This window comes from Ursus arctos, unplaced genomic scaffold, assembly GCF_023065955.2.
Source record: "Ursus arctos isolate Adak ecotype North America unplaced genomic scaffold, UrsArc2.0 scaffold_9, whole genome shotgun sequence".
NCBI lineage: Eukaryota > Metazoa > Chordata > Mammalia > Carnivora > Ursidae > Ursus > Ursus arctos.
The window spans coordinates 60,127,366-60,154,892 of record NW_026623111.1 but is presented as its reverse complement, the minus strand read 5'-3'; the positions used below and the strand labels follow the sequence as shown (position 1 = coordinate 60,154,892).

The 27,527-nt window shown below is 37.1% G+C and overlaps 1 protein-coding gene across 3 annotated transcripts in view; it reads right to left on the bottom strand.

Moving 5' to 3' along the window:
- The window catches only part of MRPL1 (mitochondrial ribosomal protein L1), a 108,837-nt gene that overhangs the window by 22,127 nt on the left and 59,183 nt on the right, over nt 1-27,527 (bottom strand). For all 3 annotated transcript variants that reach the window (XM_048211953.2, XM_026509904.4, XM_044388142.3), the window contains exon 8: nt 4,585-4,666. In XM_048211953.2, the coding sequence (XP_048067910.1) occupies nt 4,585-4,666 (82 nt within the window). The remainder of the gene's footprint in view (nt 1-4,584; nt 4,667-27,527) is intronic.

The window sequence follows — 27,527 nt, the reverse complement described above, 5'->3', positions numbered from 1 at the left end:
ACATTGAGGAAGACATAAAAAGATGGAAAGATATTCCATGCTCATGGATCGGAAGAATTAACATAGTTAAAATGTCCATGCTACCCAGAGCAATCTACACTTTCAATGCTATCCCGATCAAAATACCAAAGACATTTTTCAAAGAACTGGAACAAACAGTCCTTAAATTTGTATGGAAACAGAAAAGGCCCCGAATCTCCAAGGAACTGTTGAAAAGGAAAAACAAAGCTGGGGGCATCACAATGCCGGATTTCGAGCTGTACTACAAAGCTGTGATCACAAAGACAGCATGGTACTGGCACAAAAACAGACACATAGACCAATGGAACAGAATAGAGAGCCCAGAAATGGACCCTCGGCTCTTTGGGCAACTAATATTTGATAAAGCAGGAAAAAACATCCAGTGGGAAAAAGACAGTCTCTTCAATAAATGGTGCTGGGAAAATTGGACAGCTACATGCAAGAGAATGAAACTTGACCACTATCTCACACCATACACAAAAATAAACTCCAAATGGATGAAAGACCTCGATGTGAGACAGGAATCCATCAAAATTCTAGAGGAGAACATAGGCAACAACCTCTACGACATCGGCCAAAGCAACCTTTTTCATGACACATCCCCAAAGGCAAGAGAAACAAAAGATAAAATGAATTTATGGGACTTCATCAAGATTAAAAGTTTCTGCACAGCCAAGGAAACAGTCAGAAAAACTAAGAGGCAGCCCACGGAATGGGCGAATATATTTGCAAATGACACTACAGATAAAGGACTGGTATCCAAGATCTACAAAGAACTTCTCAAACTCAATACACGAGAAACAAATAAACAAATCAAAAAATGGGCAGAAGATATGAACAGACACTTTGCCAATGAAGACATACAAATGGCTAACAGACACATGAAAAAATGTTCAAAATCATTAGCCATCAAGGAAATTCAAATCAAAACCACACTGAGATACCACCTTACGCCAGTTACAATGGCAAAAATAGACAAGGCAAGAAACAACAATTGTTGGAGAGGATGTGGAGAAAGGGGATCCCTCCTACATTGTTGGTGGGAATGCAAGTTGGTACAGCCACTCTGGAAAACAGTGTGGAGGTCCCTTAAAAAGTTAAAAATTGAGCTACCCTATGATCCAGCCATTGCACTACTGGGTATTTACCCCAAAGATACAGACGTAGTGAAGAGAAGGGCCATATGCGCCCCAATGTTCATAGCAGCAATGTCCACAATAGCTAAATCGTGGAAGGAGCCGAGATGCCCTTCAACAGATGACTGGATTAAGAAGTTGTGGTCCATATATACAATGGAATATTACTCAGCTATCAGAAAGAACGAGTTCTCAACATTTGCTACAACATGGACGGCACTGGAGGAGATAATGCTAAGTGAAATAAGTCAAGCAGAGAAAGACAACTATCATATGATTTCTCTCATCTATGGAACATAAGAACTAGGATGATCAGTAGGGGAAGAAAGGGATAAAGAAAGGGGGGGTAATCAGAAGGGGGAATGAAACATGAGAGACTATGGACTATGAGAAACAAACTGAGGACTTCAGAGGGGAGGGGGGTGGGGGAATGGGATAGACCGGTGATGGGTAGTAAAGAGGGCACGTATTGCATGGTGCACTGGGTGTTATACAGAACTAATGAATCATTGAGCCTTACATCGGAAACCGGGGATGTACTGTATGGTGACTAACATAATATAATAAAAAATCATTAAAAAAAAAAAAAAAGAAAGAAAGAAAGAAAAATTAAGAAAACAATCCCATTTACAATTGCATTGAAAAGAATAAAATACCTAGGAATAAATCTAATAAAGAAGGTGAAAGATTAGCACACTGAACACTGTAAGACAGTGATGAAACTGAGGATGATACAAAGAAATAGATATTCCATGCTCATGGATTAGCAGAATATTGTTAGGATGTACATATTACCCAAAGCTATCTACAAATTCAATGCAATCCTTATCAAAATTCCAATAGTATTGCTCACAGAAATAGAACAAATAATTCCAAAATTTGTATGGAAGCACAAAAGACCCTGAACAGACAAAGCAATCTCGAGAAAGAACAAAACCAGAGATATCAAGCTTCCTGATTTTAAACAACACTACAAAGCTACAGTAATTAAAAGAGTATAGTATTGACATAAAAAGACATATAGATTGGTGGAACAGAATACAGAACCCAGAAATAAAGCCACATATATATAGCCAATTAACTCACAACAAAGGAGGCAAGGATATACAACGGAGGAAGGATAGTCTCTTTAATAAATGGTTCAGTTGGGAAAACTGAAGAGCTACATGCAAAAGAGGGAAACTGAACCGATACCTCACACCACATACAAAAATTAACTTAAAAAGATTAAACACTTGAAAGTAAAACTTGAAACCATAAAAATCCTAGAAGAAAACACATTTGGTAAGCTCCTCAACATTGGTCTTAGCAGTTTTGTTTTGTTTTTTTTGGATGACTACAAAGGGCAACAAAAATAAAAATAAACAAATGGGACTACATCAAACTAAAAAGCTCTGCACAGCAAAGAAAACCATCAACAAAATGAAAAGGTAACCTGGTGAACAGAAGAAGGTATCTGCAAATCATATAACTGATAAGGGATTAATATCCAAAATTTATAAAGAACTCATACAACTCAATAACAAAAAAAAATCCAATTTAAAATGGGGCAGAGAATTTAAATAGACATTTTCCCAAAGACATACAGGTGGACAACAGGCCCATGAAAAGAAGCTCAACATCATTAATCACCAGGGAAATGCAAATCAGAACCACAATGAGTAATCACCTCACACCTGTCAGAGTGGCTATTATCAAAAACAACATGTTGGCAAGGATGTGGAGAAAAAGAGAACCCTCATACACTGTTAGTGGGAATGTAAATTAGTGCAGACACTGGAAAACAGTATGAGAATTCCTCAAAAAATCACAAAGAGAATGACCATATGACCCAGCAATTCCACTTTTGGGTATATATCAGAAGAAAATGAACACACTAGTTTGAAAAGATACATGCACCCTATGTTCCTTGCAGCATATTTACAATAGCCAAGATATGGAAACAACCTAAGTGTCCATTTATACATGAATGAATAAAGAAGATGTGGTGTACACACACATACACACACAATGGAATACTACTCAGGCATATTAAAGAATGAAATCTTACTACTTGTGATGTTAATGGACCTTGAGGATACTATGCTAAGTGAAATAAGTCAGAAAGAGAAAGACAAATATCAATGATTCCATTTATAAGTGAAATCTAAAATACAAAACAAACTAATATAACCAAACCAAACCCAGTGTCATAAATACAGAGAACAAAGTGGTGGATGCCAAGGGCGAAGAGAGTTGGGGGAGGCGACAAAATGGGTGAAGGGAATGAAGAGGTACAAACATTCAGTTATGAAATAGATAAGCCAAGGGGATGTAATGTACAGCACAGGGAGTACAGTCAGTATTATTGTATTAACTTTGTATGGTGACCGATGGTAAATAAACTTATGGTGGTGATCAATTTGCAATACATACAAATGTTGAATTATTACGTTGTACACCTGAAACTAAAAGATACTGTATGTTAATTACACTTCAAGTTTAAAAATGGCAAAAAGAGGACCCGCTGCTTTTAGAGATTTGCTATCTATCATTTCACTCCTGCCATGGTCTCAGAAGATCCTATACTGAAATCAAAGTGCCCCATGGAATGTAAGAATGCACACACACACAATTACTAAGTACTGTGGCCATAACTACAGCAGCAGAACTAACAAAGTATTTATTCACCAGTGTGCTTCACTCCCAAAGAAGGTAAAAATTGGTTAAGACTGTGTTTTAATTATACATTTGGTTATAAATCTCAACCTGACAGAGTCCTGTCATGGTAAGTCTATAAATGAAGAGTCTACTGAGGATAATGAACCCTTTTTGGGCTACAACCGGCCAGGGGTGAAGTTCGTCTGAGGAGAGAACATGCATGGTACATAACGTGACACGAAGGGTCTGGCTATGTGTTCGTAGCCAATGAAACAGCTTCCGCATCTCAATCAAGTTTCACTGTTCTCCATGAATCACCCTGTTTATAAGAAGTGACTCTCATGACATGATTAAAAACTTTCCTTTTTTTGAAAAATAAATAAGAATAAGAAAGACAATTGTTAATGACAGTGACAAAGTGAATGGTCTAGCCCGAAAATATTTCATAAATGATTTTAGTTGCTATTTAACACTATTGCAAGTTTAAGGCAATCAGTTACAGTTTTCTTTCAAAGTCTATTACATTTAATGATAGAAATAATGGAATTTACAAAGATTTCAGGATGTATTCCTTATTAACGTTACAGAGGTCTCCTCTCCAAACAACTACAACTTTTTAATAAGGTAATTATGAATCCTTTGGATAGTTAAATTTTATTTATTTAATCCCTGAAAATACTGCTGCAATTTATATTGTACTTGCTATTAACTTGATTGTTTCCTTAATATTTTACATTTTTAAAGAATCCCAGAGCTATGGGGAAGTCTACCCCACCAAATCACTTACCCAAACTGAGTGGTCTGTGCTTACAAGCTTCACTGATAACTGCTTGCAGATTTGCAGCTATCTGGTCACCTGGCATTTCCAGCTGAAAGAAAAGGACATATAACATTGACAATGTGAAAGTGAGAAGATAATACAACTTCTGGTAACTGTATAAGTATTTATTTTAGACAGTATTTTTCAAATATTCAACTAATGCAAATCAAATCTAATGCAAACTATTAAGAGACCCTACTGTGAAAGAAAAAACTTCTGTAACTCTTCATTTAGAATGCTACCTTCACACGTCTTTACATGTCAAGACTTAATTACCTTATGGAACATGTCATAGTAAAGTATTTTGAAGTTGCTCTACTTGAGATTCCTTGATTTCCAAGTATTTTCCCCAAAGCACATCTCCTGATCTCTACACCCAAGGATTTAGGGATAGTTCCTCTTGAAGTTTTTTGTTGATTTACTTTTATTTTTTACTTTTTTTTTTTTTAAGATTTTATCTATTTTAGAGAGAGAGCAGAGGGAGTTGGGGGAGAGGGACAAGCAGACGCCACGCTGAGAGCAGAGCCCGACGTGGGGCCCAGAGATCATGACCTAAGCAGAAGTCAGACCCTTAACCAACTGAACCATTCAGGCGCGCCCACACATTGACACAACACATATCTGATATAGAGACATTTTCAGGATGCTATCGTAACACTCGATGCAATACCAAATATCCTGCTATTCAACAAAAAATTATAGTAAGTAAATATATAGTGAATAAGCCCTATTCATAAAACTCCAAAACCTAGCTCACAACTTTGGAAAGTCCTTATGTTTATCATTCAAATTCAATGCATGTTACTCTTCTAAAATACACCAGTTAAAATCAGTTATATTACATCCCAAAGTTTAAAGGATTTTACACTTTGCCAAATGAATCAATTTTTAAAAATTCATGTAAAATTCATAATGAACATGGTAATAGTTCAAGTTCAAGCAAGGTTTCTATTTTCCAGTGACTCTGAGACCCCTGTGAAAAATGTGCTGTGTAAGCATGAAGAGAAGTCCTCATGAAAAAAAATTATTCTCATCATCACCAGACAACATTTATTTGACACTGACTTGGACATGATGCAATACCAAACCCTAAATGAGAAGGTCTGGACATTACTGAAGGAATTTTCACTTAAGCCAATCCATAAGTGGGAGTTTTGAGAGGAAAAAAAAAAAAAAATCAAGCAATGCTTAAATTCACCTTCTTAAGTCCAGAGAACTTAAAGGATTTAATCAAGTAGTTCACTGGCAGAAAAGGCACCTTACATTTGCTATGTTAGAAAACAAAACAAAATAAAACAAAAACTAAGGGTATCAACGTGTCTCCCTTCATTCCTCTCTTAATTCTCCACATTAATCAAATTGCCCTTTTTCTATTATCAACTGAAGTACCCACCACAGCTCTAGTAAGTTCCTCTACCCTTTGTTAAAGACCTATAGCTACCTTAAATTTGGGAAAGTAATAGATGCAAGAAAAAGCAAAATGTCCAATATATGCTTTCACTATTTACTATTAAGTTATGCTCTACACTGTTATACTATAATGTACTAAATAATATACTAAACTCAACTATACTTTTGTGGACTTATACTGCCAACAGTTAGCTCAAATAAGATGCTAAACACATACAACATATGCTTAAGAAATACGGAGGAAATACTTCCTCTGTGACTTTCATTATTAGGATGACTTCAAGGATTTCATTAAGTTCTAAAATATATAAAAGTGTTTTTAAACACAGTTCACATTTTTGTCCCAATTTTAGCACCTCTAATCTTTAGTACAGTGTCCTCTGTTGAATTTTAAAATATTTATAACCATAATACTTCATTTTATCTTTTTTAAAGATAATATACAAAATTATGAAAAATCTATATATTTTATGGTTTATATAGTAACTGTGATTATTTAATTGGCTACTGGTGCTAATTATGGTCAAAAAAGCATGCATAAATTTTATCACAACTTACATAGGAAATGTATTTGGGCTGACAATAACCTAGAGATAACTCAGGAAAGAAACATGCAAGCTTCTCTACCTACATCTCAGTTACTCTGCATTTCCATGGTGCTCTCATGCAATAACATTTTATAGTCTTACGAAGGTAAGGATGGACCATTTTGAGATGATATTATCTATTAGATTCTCAGTACCAGAGCATAAGACTTGGTACACCGGGAAAGAAAAAAAAAAACTGGGATTGGTGGACCCTGAATTATGGTAAGCATCGTATTTGCATATCTGCATGTGTGCATTTGCATATCTAATAGTTACAATACTACTTATGTTTAGCTAAAGTGACTGCCCACTCCAGGACAAGATAGTTATTCTTCATTTTGTAGCAGATACGGTTTCAAGAAAAGACTACCTTACTGAATCCTACCTTCTGCTTAACATCCCTTATTATGTCAGAAATAATTCCCTAAATGAACACCTACCACTTACATCAATGTGGATGGAACTGGAGGGTATTATGCTAAGTGAAATAAGTCAATCTGAGAAAGACAATTATCATATGGTTTCACTCATATGTGGAAATATAAGAAATAGTGCAGAGGATCACAGCGGAAGGGAGGGAAAACTGAATGGGAAGAAATCAGAGAGGGAGACAAACCATAAGAGACTCTTGACTCTGGGAAACACTCTGAGGGTTGTGGAAGGAGGCGGGGGATGGAGCAACTGGGTGATGGGCATTAAGAAGGGCACATGATGTGATAAGCGCTGGGTGTTATACGCAACTGATGAATTACTGAACATCTGAAACTAATGATATACTACATGTTGGTTAATTAAATTTAAAGAAAAAAGAAACAATTCCCTAAGCAGACTACATGGAAAACTTACCAAAGATGTTTGGGTGGAGGCTCAGTGGATACAGGTGAACTCTATGTTCCCCTTTGCTTTAACTCTCAGATTTTCCTCTTTCCATGCAAATCCTAACCTTTGTCTTCAACCAGTTTTTACAATTACAAGAAAACTAAAAATTAGTGGTTCCCGACCATTTTTTCAGCCCTTTGAGATGCAGATGTATGCAAAGAAAACTGTAGTCATGAGTGTCTAACACAATGATTCTTTTTCCCCCAAGTTTTTATTTAAATTCCAGTTAGTTAACATACAGTGTAATACTAGTTTCAGATGTAGAATTTAGTGATTCATCACTTACATAAAATACCCACTGCTCATCTCAACAAGTGCGCTCCTTAATATCCATCACTCATTTAACCCATCCCCCCACCCACCTCCTCTCCAGCAACCCTCAATTTGTTCTCTATAGTTAAGAGTCTGTAGGGGCATCTGGGTGGCACAGTCTATTAAGCATCCAACTCTTGGTTTCAGCTCAGGTCGTAATCTTGGGATTGTGAGACTGAGCCCCGCGTTGGGCTCCAAGCTCAGTGCAGAGTCTGCTTGAGATTTTCTCTCCCTCTCTTTTTACCCCTCCTGCTTGTGCTGTCTCTCTCTCTAAAATAAATCTTTTTTTTTAAAGAGTCTGTTTTCTGGTTTGCCTCTTTTTTTACTCCTATGTTCGTCTGTTTCTTAAATTCCACATGAGTGAAATCATATGATATTTGTCTTTCTCTGATTTATTTCACTTAACATAATACTGTTCTCTAGCTCCATCCATGTCTTTCCAAATGACAACATTTCATTCTTTTTTATGGCTGAGTAATATTTCAGTGTATATATTTACCATATCTTCTTTATCCATTCATCAGTTGATGGACATTTGGCCTCTCTCCATAATTTGGCTATTGTTGATAATGCTGCTACAAACATTGGGATGCATGTATCCCTTCGAATCAGTATATCTGTTATCCTTTAGGTAAATACCTAGTAGTGCAATGCTGGATGGTAGGGTAGTCCTATTTTTAACTTTTTAAGGAATCTCCATACTGTTTTCCAGAGTAGCTGCACCAGTTTGCATTCCCACCAACAGTGTAAGAGTGTTCCCCTTTCTCCACATCCTCGCCAACATCTACTGTTTCCTGTGTTGTTAATTCTAGACATTCTGACAGATGTGAAGTGATATTGTGGTTTTGATTTGTATTTCCCTGATGATGAGGATGTTGAGCATCTTTTCATGTGTTTGTTCGCCATCTGGATATCTTCTTTGGAAAAATGTCTATTCGTGTCTTCTGCCCATTTTTAAACTGGAGTATTTGTTTGTTGGGTGTTGAGTTTATAAGTTCTTTATATATTTTGGATATTAAGCCATTATCAAATATGTCACTTGCCAATATCTTCTCCCATTCTGAAGGTTGTCTTTTAGTTTTGTTGTTTCCTTCACTGTGCAGAAGCTTTTTATCTTGACAAAGGCCCAATAGTTTATTTTTGCTTTTGTTTCCCTTGCCTCAGAAGTATTAGTTCCCTGGCCATGACCTTTTCTTGTCCTTTCTTTTGAGGTGAATTCCTCCGTCTTGGTATCTTGTCTAGGTTTCTGTCTTCTGTGAGGAAAGCCTGTTATGTTTCCTGAACCTGAGAGTAATGGCTTTATGAAAAAGAGGTAATATAATGTCCAGGGCCTGGCACTTCAAGAAGTGTCTCTGGTGTGTGCTGTGTGCACCCTGCTGCTGTGTTATGGCTGCTCTATCCCTCAGGTCAGTCCCCTGCAGAATTTCTCCCTGCCTACAGTGGGGAGTGTTTGGACCTTGACCAGAGTGTGGCAAGTTTTAATGAGGCATGCTCTGGTCAACTTACTTAAAGAGACCTGATGCTATTTCCACTAGAATTGAAGCTTTGCAGCACTCTATGGTCAGCAGATACGGTACACTTGCGGGTTTGTGCTGGTCTTCTGGGGGAAGGGCCCACTGCGCTGGTCTTCAGGCACACTTGTTTTAGAAAAGTAGTACCAGTGGAGCATGGTGGCACAGGGGGGAGGGCGGGCAGGGCTTGGTACAAGCAGGTGAGGCAGCCAGTGTTGGCGCTGTGCTGTTTACTGAAGTTGGTTTGTGCCAAGGGGCAGGGGAAGGAAATGGCACCAGCCTGCTCCTTTGTCCCTGGAGAAAGGAGTCTGTGCTTGCTACTCTTAGGAAAGCACTTTTGGAGGAGTGAATAATTTCCCCTCATGTGTCACAGGCATTTTTCAGATCACTGATTTCACATTGCCTGTCTCTGGGTGGCTTGCCTGCCTGGAGCAGCACAGCACATTTTGGGCTCTAATTTAATCAGGCCTGCTGACCTTTAAAATTCCAAACTTCAGAGACTGGTGTGGCAGGGACCTGCACTGGTGTTCTGGGAAATGGTCTCACCACGCTGGGACTGATACAGGTTTGTCCAGAAGGGCAGTGGCACCAGACTGCAGGGGCATGGGATTTGGAGCAAGCAGGCAACAGGAGTGTCCCAGTTAGCTGCCCTCAGCAGGTGTCTCTGCACCTCTGCTGAAGGGTGGGGGAGGTTAATGGCACCCACCAGTTCTTTCATCCATAGAGAAGCAATGCCACCTCTCAGGGATGCGCTCCAAAAAGTACAGTCTCTCCCCACAGCCCTTAGGCAATTCTCAGAGAGCCCAATTCTCAGTTAGATAGCAATTCTCAGATAGTCTGTACCAGAGCTGTTTGCCTGCCACCACTCCACGAGTAGGACAGTGTCCTCAGGTCTCTATCACAGCCCAGCCGGGGAACTTCTGAAACTCCATTGAGCCCTGCTGGTTGCAAAAACTCACAAAATTCAGCCCCCCTCTGCTTCCCAGACAATGGCTTTGGGGAAGTGTTCTCCTTGTACCTATCCTTGTGTGCTCCACTCTCTTGCCTTTCTCTGTGACCAGGGCTCCGCTCCCTCCCCAGCACCCGCAATCCGTGTCTCCCCCAAACCATGTCTTGGCACTTTCTACCTTCCTTGAAGTGGCCTCTTCTCTCCCTCTAGCTGTGCTGTTTGTTCTCAGTCCTCATGCTGATTTCTTGAGTACTCAGAACGATCTGACAGTTATCTAGCCATGTCCGAGGCACAAGGCAAGCCTAGGGTCTTCCGACTACACCACCATTTTAGCTATCTCTCTCAAAGGCAATGATTCTTAAACTTTTTTTGGGTTATCAAACCTCACTCCAGAAAACTACACAGGCACACAAAAAAATTAGCCTACGTTTTCAGGGTCTTCATGGATTCTCTGATTAAAAGAAAGGGGAAGAGGGAAGAAAGGCTTCAGGATCCCTAGTCACACTTTGAGAACTGCTAGACAAAAAGTAAGTCTTAAAATATTTTGGAGGACTAACGACTACAGTATAGGAAAAGGATTTGACTTGATTTTTTACCTTTTACAGGGGAATAAAACTAAAAAACAAACGATGACAGGCAAAGTATTTACACATGATTTTTTAACAATCACATGATCCTCCCCAAAGTGGCCAGCTGCTGTCACTGTAAATGTTCTGACAGCCCGTAGATGAATGAGATCTCTAACTGGAAACTGGAGAGAGGACTGCTCCTTTGGCAAGCACCTGTTAGAACATCTGATCTCCAAAATCTCTTCCAAATGTAATGTTCTAAGATTAAATAAAGGATGCCCTAGCATACAGTTTCTGCAGATGAGCCAATGGTCTTAATCACCATGACTCCTAAGAGTCACAACCAAGAAAAGGGAAGATAATCTGTGTGTCTCCTATACAACATTAAGGAAGGTAATAATAAGAATAACTGACTGAGCAGCTCTATTTATTGAGCAAATACTCTGCGCCAAGCTCTACTCTAAGCATTACGTAAATATTCTCATTCATTTCTCCCAAGAATCCTTTGAGATAGGAACTACTTCGATTCCTTTTTTACCATTAGAAACTGAGACTTGGAAAACTTTGTAACTCATCCAAGGGTTCACACCCCTGGTAAGGAGCGGCTCAGCAGCTGTGTGCATGAGCTCTAAAGGCAGAGAAATTTGAATCTGAAGCCCACTTACACTACTTACTAGCTTCTGACCCTGGACACAGTTTTTAAGTATTGGTAACCCTTATGAAAAATTAAGTAGCAATTGCCTGGAAAACACAATCAACTTGTTATAAACATAGGGTAGAAAGAGAGGAAATGAAGTGAAATGCTTAACGGAAAAGAAGATGCATTTAAGTGGGAAAAATATGAATTTTTCTTTCTGCCAAATGAATCCTTTACTACCTCCCCAGGTTTTAGGTGGTAACACCATGTAATCCAGCAACCCTTTCTTGGTTCCCACTCTATCCATCATCATGCTGGGAACTAGGAATAAAAGATGAGTAAGATACAAACCTTGCCCTCAAGGAACTTACAATCTGGTAGCTAAAATACAACATCACAGGTGCCACTTTAACTATATGAACGGCGTAGTACAAGGGCACAGAGGAAGTAGTGATTGATGTTGATGGAGAAGGCTACCCAAAGAAGGGGACACATGAGTCTTAATGATTAACTGAGTCTTAGAGGATGAAGAGTTTTGAGGAACAATGAGGATCTTCTAGGAGAGAGGAGCAGCATGAGGTAATGTGATAGCAAGGCAGAAGAGGTGAACATAAGGTGGCTCACTATATCTAGGCCCAGCATTGCAAACAAATGCCTACAGTGGCCAGAGCAGGTAATGTGCAGGATTCAGGACTAGGTTAGTGTGCATATTCTTGTAACACCTATGTGACACAGGCTGTGCAGAGGTGGACAGCACCACTCCATAAAGGGGAGGCAGGAAGCTACTTAGCACTAATGGACTGTTACACTGAGGGCTGTGGAGCCAATGTTAACAGAATTCCTGACTTGTCAAGAACTAGAAATCTGAATTTCTTTGTGAAAGCATCTAGTTTTTAAATGCTGATTCAGGAAAACAAAACAAAACCACTATTTGTACCCAATAAGCATGGGGACCAAATTCAGCCTGAAAGCTGCCAATCTTCAGCCTGCATCACTGAGAATAGCAAGAAATACTGAATTTGAACTTGACATAGTGATTGGACACCACAGAAATATCTGAATGTAAAGCTGAAGATTTTATTTAGAACTGCAAGCAGGGAGAAACTACTGTTTCTCAGCAGACAAATGGTATATCTGATCTAGGTTTTAGAAAGAATTCTACAGGAAGGGTCTATACAGAAGGTGGCAAACTTTCTCTATAAATGGTCAGACAGCAAATATTTTGGGCTTTGCAGGCCAAACAGTCTGTGTTGCAAATACTCAACAATACTTTCCTTTTAGCAAGAAAGAAGCCATGGACAACACATGAATGAATGACTGCAACTGTGTTCCAATGAGACTTGCCTTACAAAAACAGGTAAAGAGCTAGAAATGGCGCACAGGCCAGCTTGCGAGCTTCTGGTGTGGAAGACAGACTGAAGGATGTTTGAGGGAGTGAACGGGCAAAAACAGCCATTAATTTTTGCTAGATCAAAAAAAAATTTTGTTTTGTTAACAGAAAGCTTTGTTGCGTGCTGAGAGACTTTTACTATGTATCTGTCTACTATGCAGATGAAGTAAAAAAAATGTTTTGTCAGGCTAAGTATTGCATTGCCATTTAAAGTAACAGTAGGAAAAAAGCTTAGCAACTGTTTTAACAGCTGTCCTAAGCTTAGATATGTGTTTGGAAGAAGATGTTGTATGGAGCTTTTCTGGAAGCTTCTTCAGGACTGATGATTAGGTCCTAAATCTGAAAGCAAAAAAAGGGCATGTAGTACCCTATACTCTAAAGAAAGATGCCAAAAATTAAAGGCGCCAAAAAGATTCCATTATAATTAACATCCATCTGAGCAGAAGCAGGCCAAGCGAAGAGGCAAGACTCCAAGAAGCTACTCTGTAGAGATAGGGGGCACCTGTCAGGAGGGTAGACTAGCTGGCTGAACATGTGCTATGAAGGACATCACACCAATAAGCTGTGATGTAGCAATAATCAAAGAGAAGTAGCAATAATCAAAGTAGGGACAAGAAACATAGGTAGGTAAGCAGAGGCATGTGCCTTTTCGCCCTTATTCCCTTCATCAGGCCTCTACCCCAGAGTTGTCAAGCCTGAGAAGCGATTGGGGCAAGGTATTTCAGAACTGAATCAAGTCACTGCAGCATTCTTCATGTCTAGAGTGGGAGGAGGTGAGAGTAAAAACTTGGGGCGCCTGCGTGGCTCAGTCATTAAGCATCTGCCTTCGGCTCAGGGCGTGATCCTGGCGTTCTGGGATCGAGCCCCACATCAGGCTCCTCCTCTGGGAGCCTGCTTCTTCCTCTCCCACTCCCCCTGCTTGTGTTCCCTCTCTCACTGGCTGTCTCTCTCTGTCAAATAAATAAAATAAAATCTTTAAAAAAAAACCCAAAACTTAAAGCCCTCCTTACTTCAGATCACAGGAGCCATAAAAGCCTGGTTCCAAAGTGAGCAAGGGAAATCTTTGCATAGGAGATTAGAGTTCTTAACTGGATCAGATTGCACTTTTAATTATTGTCAGTCACTGGAATTATGAGATCTATCTAATGTGCCAGAAAAGGGAACAGAGAAAGGAAATCGTACACATGGCACAGCTAGAATCAGAGAACGGAGAAAACCATTCCATGTTTGTAAACCACTAAATTCAGAGTTTTTAATAAAGAGTTACACATTTATACACAGAACTGTATTTCTGTACATATGAAAGACGTGAACTTACATTCACAGGAATGATGTATATAATGAGAGATACCAGAAACAGTCTAAATGCCCAAGAAAAGGAATATGGTTGAATAAATTATGATATATCTACATGACATGATATAGCTATTAAAATTATATCTTGCGGGGCACCTGGGTGGCACAGCGGTTAAGCGTCTGCCTTCGGCTCAGGGCGTGATCCTGGCGTTATGGGATCGGGCCCCACATCAGGCTCCTCCACTATGAGCCTGCTTCTTCCTCTCCCACTCCCCCTGCTTGTGTTCCCTCTCTCACTGGCTGTCTCTATCTCTGTCAAATAAACAAATAAAATCTTTAAAAAAAAATTATATCTTGCAAGAATTTTAATAATTTGGAAAAGTATTCAAGAAACAGTATTTAAGGAAAAAGAGAATACAAAAGTTAATATATAGTATGATAGCGACTACATAAACAAAAAATACAAGCAGAGACAGAGCAGTAATGAAAAGTACTAAAATGTTACCAAAGGCAATCTTTGAATAAATTTTATATTCTTCTGCTATTTAATATTTTTCAAATATTTTGTTATGCACTGTTAGTAAAAAAAAAAATTAGTTACAGTTTAGCATTTAAAATTACAAAACCAGTCCTTTATGATGCTACAAATTACAAGGCATACTTTACTTCTTAATGTTTTTTTGAAATGAGACTCATTCATAGCGGTAATAGAGGAAAGAGCAAAACCCCCACCCTCACCACTACCACAGCTGCAACAGGCTAATTATGTTGTTACAGCTTAGATACTTTTTAATTGTATTTTCAAGATTAAAAGGCAGTTACATTGGCCTTTTTTAGGTGTACAGTTCCATGAATTTTAACTCACACATATATTTGAGGAACCACCACCATAATACATGATAAACAACCAAAACAACTTCATCTGATCTCTCTTAGCCACTCCTAACCCCTGCAACCCTGGTGTCACTATCACATTATCTTCTCAAAAATGTCATATAAATGGAGTAACAGTATGCAATCTCTGTGTTTTCCTTTGTAATTTTTTAGAAGTGTGGTAGGTAAAATATACATAGCATAAAATTTACCATTTTAACTGTTTTGAAGTATGTGGCTCAGTGGCATTCAGTACATATTCACTGTTGTGCAACTCTCAACACCATCCACCTCCAGAACTTTTTCCATCTTCCTCATCTAAAACCATACCCCCTGAACGCTAATTCTCCATTCTCCCCTTCCCCCAGCCCCTGGCAACCACCATCCTACTGTCTCTATGAATATGACTGCTCTAGGTACCTCAAGCAAGTGGAATCAGAATATTTATCTTTTGTCAACTGGTTTACTTCACTTAGCTTAATGTCTTCAAGGTTCATACATACATATAGCATGTATCAGAATTTCCTTCCTTTTTAAGACAATAATATTCCATTGCACATACAGGTACACCTCATTTTCTTGAGTTTCACTTTATTTTCTTCACAGATATTGCATTTTTCGCTAATTGCAGGTTTGTGGCAACCTTCTGTCCAACAAGTCTACTGGCAACATTTTCCCAACAGCATTTGCTCAATTCATATCTGTCATATTTTGGTAATTTTCACAATATTTCAAACTTTTTCACTATTATATTTGTTATGGAGTCGACTGATACAACAAACTTCACTGCTGACAGATTTTAAGGAATTTCCACAGCCACCTCACCGTTAGCAACCACTGCCCTGATCAGTCAGCAGCCATCACCCACAAAGGCAAGACCCTCTAACAGCAAAAAGATTACAACTCACTGAAAGCTCAGATGATGGTTAGGATTTCTTGCAATAATGTAATTCTTAATTAAGGTATGTACATTCTTCTTTTAGACATAATGCTATTTCACACTTTAACAGACTACAGTATAGTATAAATGTAACGTTTATATGCAGTAGGAAACCAAAAAATTCATTTGACCCACTTGACTGCAGTATTTACTTTATTGCAGTGGTCTAGAACTGAACCTGCAGTATCTCCAAAGTACACCTGAGTATACATTTTGTTTATCCATTCATCTGTCATGGACACTTGGGTTACTTCCACTTTTTGGCTATTTGAATAATGCTGCTATGAAAATGGCTATACATACACCTGTTTGAGTTCCTGCTTTCAATTCTTTTGGGTACATTATCTATAACTAGAATCTATAGATATATGGTAATTCTATGTTTAGTTTTTTGAGGAACTGTCATGTTATTTCCCACAACTGCACCACTTTACATCCCCACTACCAATGCACAAGGGTCCCAATTTCTCTGTATCCTCGTCAACATTTCCTTCCTTTTTTTTTTTTTTTATAATAGCCATCCCAATAAGTGTGAAGCAGTATCTCATTTTGGTTTTAATTTGCATTTGCCTGTTGGCTAATGACGCTAAGCCTCTTTTTGTGTCTTTATTGGCCATTTGTATATCTTATTTGAGAAATGTGTACTAAGATCCTTTGCTTATTTTTTGAATTATTTATCATTTTATTATTGAGATACAGTGGTCCCCACCTTATCAATGGGGGATATATTCCAAGACCCCCAGTGGATGCCTGAAACTGCAGATAGTACCAAACCTCTATATTATGTTTTCTCCTATATATACACATCTGTGATAAAGTTTAACTTATAAATTAGGCACAGTAAGAAATTAATAAGATAGAATAATTATAATATACTGTAATAAAAGTTATGTGAATGTGATCTCTCCCTCTTACTGTACTATGCTCACCCTTCTTGTGATGATGTGAGATGATAAAATGCCTAATGGTGGGGCACCTAGGTGGCTCAGTCAGTTAAGTGTCCAACTCTTGATTTCAGTTCAGGTCATGATCTCAGGGTTGTGAGATCAAGCCCTGAACCGGGCTCCACACTCAGTGGGGAGTTTACTTGAGATTCTCTCTCTCCCTCTCCCTTTGCTTCTCCCCACTGCCCACTGTCTCTTTCTCTCTCAAATAAATAAATCTTTTAAAGAATGCCTACATGGTGAGATGAAGTGAGGTGAGTGACACAGGCATTGTGACATAGCGTTAGACTGTTACTGACCTCCTGACAATGTGTCAGGAAGGCCATCTACTTCCAGAACGCAGTTGACTGTGGGCGACTGAAACTGTGGGAAGTGAAACCACAGACTGGGGTGGGGGGGGGGGACCATTGTATAAGAGGTCTTCATATATTCTAGATACAAGTCCCTTACCATATATATGATTTGTAGATATTTTCTGCCACTCTGTTGGTTGCCTTTTTACTGTGTTGATAGTGATCTTAGATGCACAAAAGTTTTAAATTTTGATGAAGTTCCATTTATCTCTTTTGTTGCCTGTGCTTTTGGTGTTAGTATGTGACCTTTTGAGACTACTTTCACTTGGGTTATAGAATGTAACCTTTTGAGATTCACTTAAGTTGTTCTATCAATAGTTCATACCCCTTTTTTTTATCACTGAGTAGTATTCCACTGTATGATATACCAGATGGGTTTTTTTAATCTATTCATATGTAGAAGGACAACTGAGTTTTTTCCAGCTTTGATGATTTCCAATGCAGTTCCTATAAACATGTGTTCAGATATTTGTGTGAATGTAAATTTTTATTTCACTTTAAATGTTTCAACTCTTGGGCACTTGGGTGGCTCAGTCAGTTAACCATCTGACTCTTGATCTCAGCTCAGTTCTTGATTTTAGGGTCATGAGTTCAAGCCCCATATTGGCCTTCCTCTCCTTCTGGGACACCAGTAAGAGGAAAATTAGATCTCTGTTATTGGTCCGTAGGACTAAGGCTTTCTCTTTTTTTTCCAATTTTTTGTCTTTGTTTTTCAGATTGGATAATTCCTATGATCTATCTTCAAGTTCTTTCTTTCCTCTGTCATCTCCATTAATTTCATCAAAATAATTTTTATGAGGTCCCTTTCCCAGGTTCCCCTCTCTCCTTGATCTTCCCAGTACCTTCTCATTTCCTAAGGCTCTCCTTTTGGAACGCTGGCCAGAAAGCTGGGGCTTTATATACCCCATTTTGCCATTTACTCTCTGTAACTGTTCCTACATTGGGGACCAACTGGCAGGACAGAGAAAAGAAGCAAAGATAGTGTGCCCCCCCTTGTGACCACAGATCCTCCAGTTGGAAAGGAAGGTTCCCCCTTCTCAAATTAAATTTAGATACCTGTACCCTTTCCTGCACCAACTGTCCCCACTAGGATCCATGATCTCTACTTCTCAAGCCTGAAGTAAAGGGCTTCTCCTGAAGCTCTCTCTGCCTGCACCAATGTCCACTTCCCAGTTTCAGACTATGGTGAGACCAGTTCATGTGACAACACAAGGAGAAAAATGGCAAACTCACCACCAGTAGTGAGTGGTGGCACTTCAAATTCTGGTCTTCCCTAATTTGCCTGCTATTGTTTACTTTTCAGAGTCTCCAAATTGCTACTCCATGCATTCTGTCCAGGTTTTATAATAGCTGCATTCAGTACAAGAGGCAAGTTGTCATGTGATTACACCATATCACCTGGAAGCAGATCTTCAGGCTTATGTGTTATGTTTTTATATTTTAGGGTTGGCAAATTTTTTTCTGCAAAGAACCAGATGGTAAATATTTTAGGCTTTTAAGGCCACATATGATTTTTGCTGCATATTCCTTTTTTTCCCCCATAAACCTTTAAAAGATCACTCTAAGCTCTCAAGTAGTACAAAAAACAGATTCACAGAGCCACTGTTTGCCAACTCCTGTATTAGAATACACTATTTGTCTCCAAATATATAAAAATTCATGCAAAAGACAAGTTGTAGTATGAGTTATGCTTGACATCACTTTAACAAATTCCTAACTTTCAGGACACCTGGGTGGCTCAGTCAGTTAAGCATCTGCCTTTGGCTCAGGTCATGATCTCAGGGTCCTGGGATCGAGCCCCATGTCGGGCTCCCTGCTCAGTAAGGAGAGTGCTTGTCCCTCTCCCTCTGACCTTCCCTGCCCTGCTCGTGCTCTCTCTCTTTCTCAAATAAATAAGTAAAATCTTTAGAAAGAAATTCCTAATTTTACCAAAATCTAAATGGGGGAAGGAGGGTGCTCTCAGGCAATAGCAGCTTTCATCACTGCTTATGCGAAAGTTATTCAGAAAATGCTTAATTTTTTGTTTCTATTTAATAATTCATAATAGGGTCTTATTGGTATTTTACTGTTTACTATATATACTATATTAGTGAATGTTATTTGTTTGAAAGTAACACTGATGAAACTCACAAGTAATCATCTTTCAGATCCATTCAATTTCCTCTCCCAGCATTTGGATAAAAACAGATTGCAATAAAAGCTATCAAACTTATCACTATTTCTTTGAAATAAAGTTAACACAAGAAAGCTGTGTGTGCAGTATACTGACAACTACTTATTAACAAATGGATTAACAAAGGAAAGCAAATCAGTGTACTCCCCTTTTACATGTTATGACACACTCATATTTTTCATCATGTTATTCTATTAATCAATGACCACACTACATTATTGAGTTAATGCAATGAATTAAAAAGAAAAGTTAGCGGTTTTTTCCAAATGGTATGGTTTTTCTTATGCTATTATTTATATCTGATAGAAGAGGAAAGTCACACCTTCAATTCCCAAAAGTTCTGGGAAATTATCCTCTACTTTCATGACAACATAGGTAAGAAAATTGGAAATGATGATAAACGATTCTTGACCTAATACTCTTACTGGTAATAACACTGATGAATATCCATTCAAGGGATGTAACATAACCTACTACAAGGATTATTCATCCCATTTAAATACACATCTCTCACAATAAAGTATCAAGCAGAATGCTGGCACATATTGGGTTGTGGATAAATATTAGTTTCTCTCTCCTCTTTCTTAGCCCCATACTCTTGAAGATCTAAGATCTACCATCAATCTACTTCCTTCTTTTTTAATGAGAACTAACAAGTACAGAATTTGACTTTTACATTCTACAGTTTATTTTCTTCTCTTTATAATTCCCTTACCTATGAGACGGCATACTGTAGTATACCAAAAATAATGCAACAAATGAAAAGTTAATTATCAACTGGAAGGAATGGAGGAAAAGGAGGAGCGGAAGTGGCAGTGAGCTATGAGCCAATGCGCTACCACCTTTAACCAACTATTGTTTGTATCTAACTGCTTTAAGCAATATTCTTTGCTTGCCAATTGCACAACTTATGAGCCTCGTAGCTTTAAAATAATAAGCCTTCAATTTCCACGTACTATATTGTCCACATCTTGTTGAACTGAACTTCAACACATCCACTTTTCCTGTTGTAACATGTTCGCTAAAACTGGAGGCTCTGATATCAACACAAGATTTTACTATGTTTATATTCCCTTACCCTGAACTTGTTTATTTTTGTTACAATATACTTCAGCTTTTATCAGCTGCCAGGTTAACTATATTTCTTGCTGCAAAACAATTCACTATTACATAAGCAAAGCATAGTGATACAAGCCTATGAATGAACCATGTCTACAACTTTAAAAAGGAGAAAAAAAGCACATCAAAGAAACTGCATTTAAATTAATTGTGTCAAAGATCCAAGTATTTTTGAAAGCTGAACAAGAAACACTAGTTAAATCAGGTCTTGACATGATTTGGTATAAATGTAAATCTGAGCTGTCTTACCCTGTTTTTTCCCTTTTAGAAAATGAGCATAATTCTTATTTGCTGATACCTTTATCATTTACAAGTCTTCAAAATCTGGTTATTTATATGACTATAAAAGGGCTATAGCTGTTTTTCTTTAATGCTATGATAACTGCTCATGTCAAAGCCAGTCTATTACATAATGCATATTTTAAAGATATTCTTCAAAATTTCAATCCTATTTAGTGAAGTTTTTACAAGTCTCTTCATTCCAAATCATTCAAGATTTTATGTTCTAATTATCCAAAGGATACAAACACAGTGATTTGAAGGGGTACATATTAATAAATTAAAAGACTAGAAACAGTTTCTAAACTGAAATAGAACAAATGGCACACATATTTTTAAAGTATATAGTTGCTTTAGAATACTCTTTTTTATTTACTTGGTTTTATAGTATACTACTGGTATCTTGTCCTGTAATATAAGAAAATAAATAGGAAGAGTAGGACTCCAGTCACTCACAGGAGGAATCAATATTTCATAATAAATTTACTGATGCCACTAATCTGGAAATTAGTAATAATTCACAGACCGTCAAATACGCTTTTAAAAAGTTTATAATGTAACATATGAATAATATAAGATTACAGGAAAACATTTAAACATCTTTTGAGAATAAACTTTTATATTAAAAACATTTTTAAATAGATGTTTGTGATTTATTAATGATATAGCATTATTAACTCAGGTAGCATCTACCAGGCAACATTCCGTGATTAGATACCCTATGTAATCAAAGTTAATTAACTTGAATGCTATTGAAAAACTCTTCTGTGGTATTCACTTCCCACGAATTCATACTAATTTTCCCATAAATTTAATTATATTTTCGTCTTTCCAATATGTAGGTGGACAAAGAGGGAGGGATGAGTAGAAAAGAAAGTAAAAAAAAGAAAAGCAAAAAGTAGAGGAAGAAAATAGAAAAGAAAAACTTCAAAGAGCTATTAAAAGATGGGGCGCCTGGGTGGCTCAGTCATTAAGAATCTGCCTTCGGTTCAGGGCGTGATCCTGGCGTTATGGGATCGAGCCCCACATCAGGCTCCTCTGCTGGAAGCCTGCTTCTTCCTCTCCCACTCCCCCTGCTTGTGTTCCCTCTCTCACTGGCTGTCTCTCTCTCTGTCAAATAAATAAATAAAATCTTAAAAAAAAAAAACCAAAGAGCTATTAAAAAAGAAAAAAAAAAGGAAAGCGAAAGAGGGGAAGAAGAAAGAAGGGAAAGGGGAACCTGAAAACAAACACTACTACTGTTGCTGCTGCTGCTGCTGCTGCTGTTGTTGTTATTATTGTTATTATTACTGAGCCAAGCCTCATCTAATCCCCCTCCTGCCATTATTATTATTATTATTATTATTATTATTATTATTATTACTGAACCAAGCCTCATCTAATTCCCTCCTGCCAGAGTTCTGAAAGCCAAATCAGGGGAGGGAGGGACAAGTGATAAGGGAAAGATTTCTCAGCATTCAGTATACACAGATTCACTTATTCTTCATTTTCAATTTTCTCAACTCCCAAACTCCCCCAGGTTAGAAACTCTCTGTTTTAATCTTTCCATCCACCTGCCAGCATGGGAAAGGGCAGTTACCCAGTGTCATGAAGTATTTAAGAATCTTCAACAGTTTTAAATAACGCTCCCTATTTCAGAGGGTTTTTGTCCCATCCCCAGACATACCACTAACACCCAGTTTCAGAGGTATCTAGAGGGAGATCCTGTGCCTTGTGCAAGATCCTGAAATGTAGACTAATTTTTTGGCTTTCTCCATTGCTTAGATTTGGCATTTTCTAATCAGTTATCACTGCAATGTTCAATATACTATCTTGACCTGGAAGCCTCACAATACATGTTATTTTCAAATGTCACTGTTATACTTGAAAAAAAGAATACCAATCTTACACCACAGGCCATAATGAAAGACTCCAGAAATTTTTAAAAGTAGAAACTACAAACAGTGCATTCTTCAACAATAAGGCAAACTAGAATATAACTAAAACTTAAACAAGTCAAAAAAGTTTCCTGATATTTTTTAAAAAGATTCCAAATTTTAAAAAACTGTGCCAAATAAGATTAAAAAGTACCATGTCACATTATTTAAAAAGTAATGACAAGAAAGCTAAATATCAAGACATATAACGAAAGGCAAATTCACAGATTTAAACTCTTTGGAATCTAAGAAACAAAGGAGATGAACATAGAGAAAGGTGGAAAAAAAGAGAGGGAAGCAAACCATAAGACATTCTTAATTATAGAGAACAAACTGAGGGTTGCTGGAGGTGGTGGGTAGGGGTAAGGGCTAAACGAGTGATGGCTATTGAGGAGGGCACTTGTTGGGATGAGCACTGGGTGTTATATGTAAGTGATGAATCACTGAATTCTACTCCTGAAATCAATACTATCCTATATGTTAAACAACTAGAATTTAAATAAAAACCTGAAACAAACAAAAAAAGAACAAATCTGATATAAAACTTAGAAAATTAGAAAACCAACAACAGCAAAAATCTTAGGGTAACAGGATAAAGAAAAAGAGCAAATCAATAAATTATATATAGAAAAAGGTACCAAAAAACAAATTACAAAAGCCGTACTAAAAAAATAAAACTACTTTGAAAAACACGTACAGGAGAATGTTCTTCTGTGCTTCAGAAAATAAAAAAGGTATCTATTACTTTCTCTAAGCAAACTACTTTTACTAGTTCTTCTAAGCAAATGTGGCAAAATTAGTGAATCTAAGTGATGAGAATATAGTATATAGGTGTTTTCACTGCACTATTCTTTCAACTTTTCTATTCATTTAAAATTTTTCAGAATAAAAAAACTGAAGAAAATAAGCAGACATTGAGGACATTTATAAATAGGAGCTTAACTAGAGGTAAGAATTTATAAAGCAATAAATTCCAAGAAAATGTGTGGTATTTAATTTCTTTACTTTCTTACCAGAAACATAATGAATATGGTTTAAGTGCAATTCAGATTTTCTTTTCTAAAGTGCTATGAATCCAGGACCCCATTGTTCTAAGAGAAAATGAAGATAAAACATCAAGATTCCTAATTTTATGGTTTTTCAGAAAATACTATAATGAAAAGTCATTTTAAAAATCCTCACTTTATGTACATTATACTTGAATTCCTTCGAAGTGAAAAATTAAAACAGAAACCGTTGACCGGAAATATAGCAGGTCTTCACTAACCATTTTCCAAAGGCCAAACACTTTATTTATAAAGTGTGGAAAATTCTGACAAGTTGCTGTGCTAACAGCAAAACACTTAATAAAGGAAACAAGACTATTAAAAAAATTATCTGAAATTAAGTAGATTCACAGTACATTGCACACTTTAAAAGGTCCAGCGTGCATTACAATGCAAATCTATGTCTTTATCCTCAAACTTTATCCAACTTTGTTAATCACAAAAGATTTTTCAATTAGAACTGATTTGAAAATCAAAGCCTAAAATCCATGGAAACTACAATGAGGACTTCTACATATGTGAGATTCTAATAAACTGGATTCAGACATAAAACTTAGCTTAGTTGAGGGGGCCAGGTTAAAAAAAAAAAAAGTTAGCTTAGTTGTTAGTTGAAAACATACATACAGAAACATGGGGCTGATTTATAGGCTCTGTAAGGCGTATATATAACAGGCCACGAGAGTAATATAATTTATTATGGTTTTAAATACTATGCTAGGCTAAATACACCAAGTAAGCACACTGCAAATTTTCCTTTAAACTACAGCGCATGTCCTCAGTTCCGGATAAATGCTTCCTACTTCAAGTCTTAATGTACCATATTTTATAGCTCTAGTAATTTTTTCCTAATGAAAAGTTCTGTCCCTTAATCTCCACCATTCTCAGCAACTACATTACCACACCTGTTTTTGAAATATGTGAGGCAGTCAACATCAACCAAAGTGAAAGGAGACAAAGAGAGACATTTTAGTATTTGACAAATATAAAAGTATTATGTGTATCTCTGTAAAATGGGAAATCCCGTATTAATAGAAAATTAGAACTTTTACCTTATAAAAAAGGAAAACAATAAGAAATAAAGGAAAATAATAAGAAAGGCAACCAACAATGCAGCTGCTCTATAATTACACTTAGAAGTCCGAAAAAATGTAGGCTGGAGGCCAAGTATCTTAAATCACACAAGAAATCTATCAGTGAGAAAAAAAACAAGGCATGTTCTGAAAGCCTCACAGCTAACATAAAATGAATTTGTGGTATGTTATAAAATACTAATGGGCACCCTTTGAAAATTACTTCAAAGTCTTTATTCTGGCAGGTTTATGCTATAATATCTGGACATAGTTTCATTTTCTTGTTTAATATCAAAATATACACCTGGCTAAGCATTTCTACGAATAAAGGAGAGGATTCTTAATTCCCTCATTCTGAGAAATTCCAGGAATTAAAATTTTCACTTTCAATATTACTCCATTAGTACTGTTTGAAAAGTTTGGTATAAATCAAATTTTTATAAAACATCGATTCACTATATATACATTTAAAATGTCTTTATTTCTAACTGATCTTCAATTGACAGTAGCTTTTGTTATTCATACATCTGTATATTCATTCCTTCAACAATTACTTATTGAGCACCTACTATTTATTCTAAGAACTAGAGATAGAGCAATAAACAAAATGAACAAAAATGCCTTTTATTTTTTTATTCTTTTAGGTTTCTTGGCTCCTCCTCAGCTGTGCCAAAGCCTGAATCGTTCCTCAAGTCCAGCCGGTTTTCTTTTAAATAAAGTTTTTCTGGACTCATGGCAACTCAGCTAGCACAGATTTTCAGCTAAGCCAATTGCATAAGCTCTGAACCATGGTATGGGGGCAGACATGAGGAGGTCAATGGTTCACATGCTTGAAAGAAAGCTAGCTGCTTGCTCTCCACCCCCTTCTTGCCTCCTTTACACAGGCTACAAATCAGACATGGTACCAGCAAGATTCAGCCACACAGAATAAAACACCCTAGGAAATGATAAAAAATAAAAGGGTCAGGGGGAAGAACCTTGACCCCTGGATGACTCTGGAGCAGAATAGCCCTAAATTGCCCACTAGCTCAAACTTGGGAGAAAAATAACTTTCTACCATGGTTAAGACACTGTTATGTGGTCCCTTTAAAACAGCTAAACTAATATAGATGTGCAGGAGTCCACTCATCATTTTGTGTATTATTTTAAAATATGAATAATGACCCTTAATTTACCTGGTATGTATTTTCAGACTCCTCATAGAAGCCATCCTTGATCTACTCCATGCCATGATTACATTAATCACTGCTTCTTTTGTGCAACTTCTTCATATTTTACATGTATCTCTATTATTACACTTATCACACTCTACTATACTTTATTTCCATATTTATCTCACTATTAGATGAATCTTTCTTAAGAAAAAAGGTCTTATTCTTTTTTGTATTACACTATGTCTGGCACAGAGTACTTAATATTTATTAAATAAAACACATTAAATTGATTGGTTTTTTGTTTTGTTTTTTCTTTTCTTTTCTTTTTTTGGTTAGGTTATAAATGAACTACTAATTTTTCCTATTCAAAGAATAAAGTTTAAGAAAAATCAATAAATGAAGATATTTTTTATATAGGATGCAGTGAAAATCTCTAATACATTATGGCTCAAAAAAAAAACATTGGGTAGAAAAGGCCTTATTTTCAGTAATTAGCAGATCCCATGCAATCTCAGTGTATGTGAACACTTCAGTTTACAAGCACTTTCAGTGACCATAGTTCTTATCAATTTCATTTAGTAGGCACTAGTAAACAAAGCAACTCATGGTAGAGGTGAGTCAGACAGGGTCTACAGTAAAGGGAGTCACAGGAGCCCACACGGAAAAAAAAAGAGAGTGGTGGAGAATCATAGCAGGCCTAGAAATGTGAGAAATACAGAAGAATGGGGGGGGGGGAACAGATGAGGAAACCCCGAATCTTAAGTAGAACAGAAGAAGACTGCAACCAAAGAAGAAAACAATGGTAATAATTTACCTTGGAATTTTTAAGCTATTAAAAGTACACACACTCACACACACACCAGTAACGGATAAAATCAGTTATCAGTTATCACCAACAAACTGATAAAATGATTACATTTGACAATACCTAATTCTGGTGAGTATGTGAGGCACCATAACACAATACTGGATGAATTATAAGTTAATATGAACATTTTAGAGAGCAATTTAGCGATACTTACAATAACATTTTTTCTTTTTTTTTTTTTAAAGATTTTATTTATTTATTTGACAGAGAGAGAGGGAACACAGGTAGGGGGAGTGGGAAAGGAAGAAGCAGACTCCGAGCAGAGAAGCCTGATGTGGGGCTCGATCCCAGGACTCTGGGATCATGCCCTAAGCCGAAGGCAGATGCTTAACTACTGAGCCACCCATGCGCCCCAATAACATTTTCAATATACATTCTATTTCTGGAAATTTGCCTTCGGGGTATACTTGAAAAAAACTGGCAATATGTATTTGTAAGACTGTCATTAAAATATTATTTGTAATAGCAAAAAACTGGACATGATCTAAATGTCCATCAACAGGAAATGATTATTATACATGCACACAAGGGAATACAACTCTACGCAACCATTAAAAAGAACAGAACAGATTTCTTTGCAGCTTTGAAGACATCCATGCTATTTTAAGCGGAAAAGAAAGGTATGAAACAGTGTG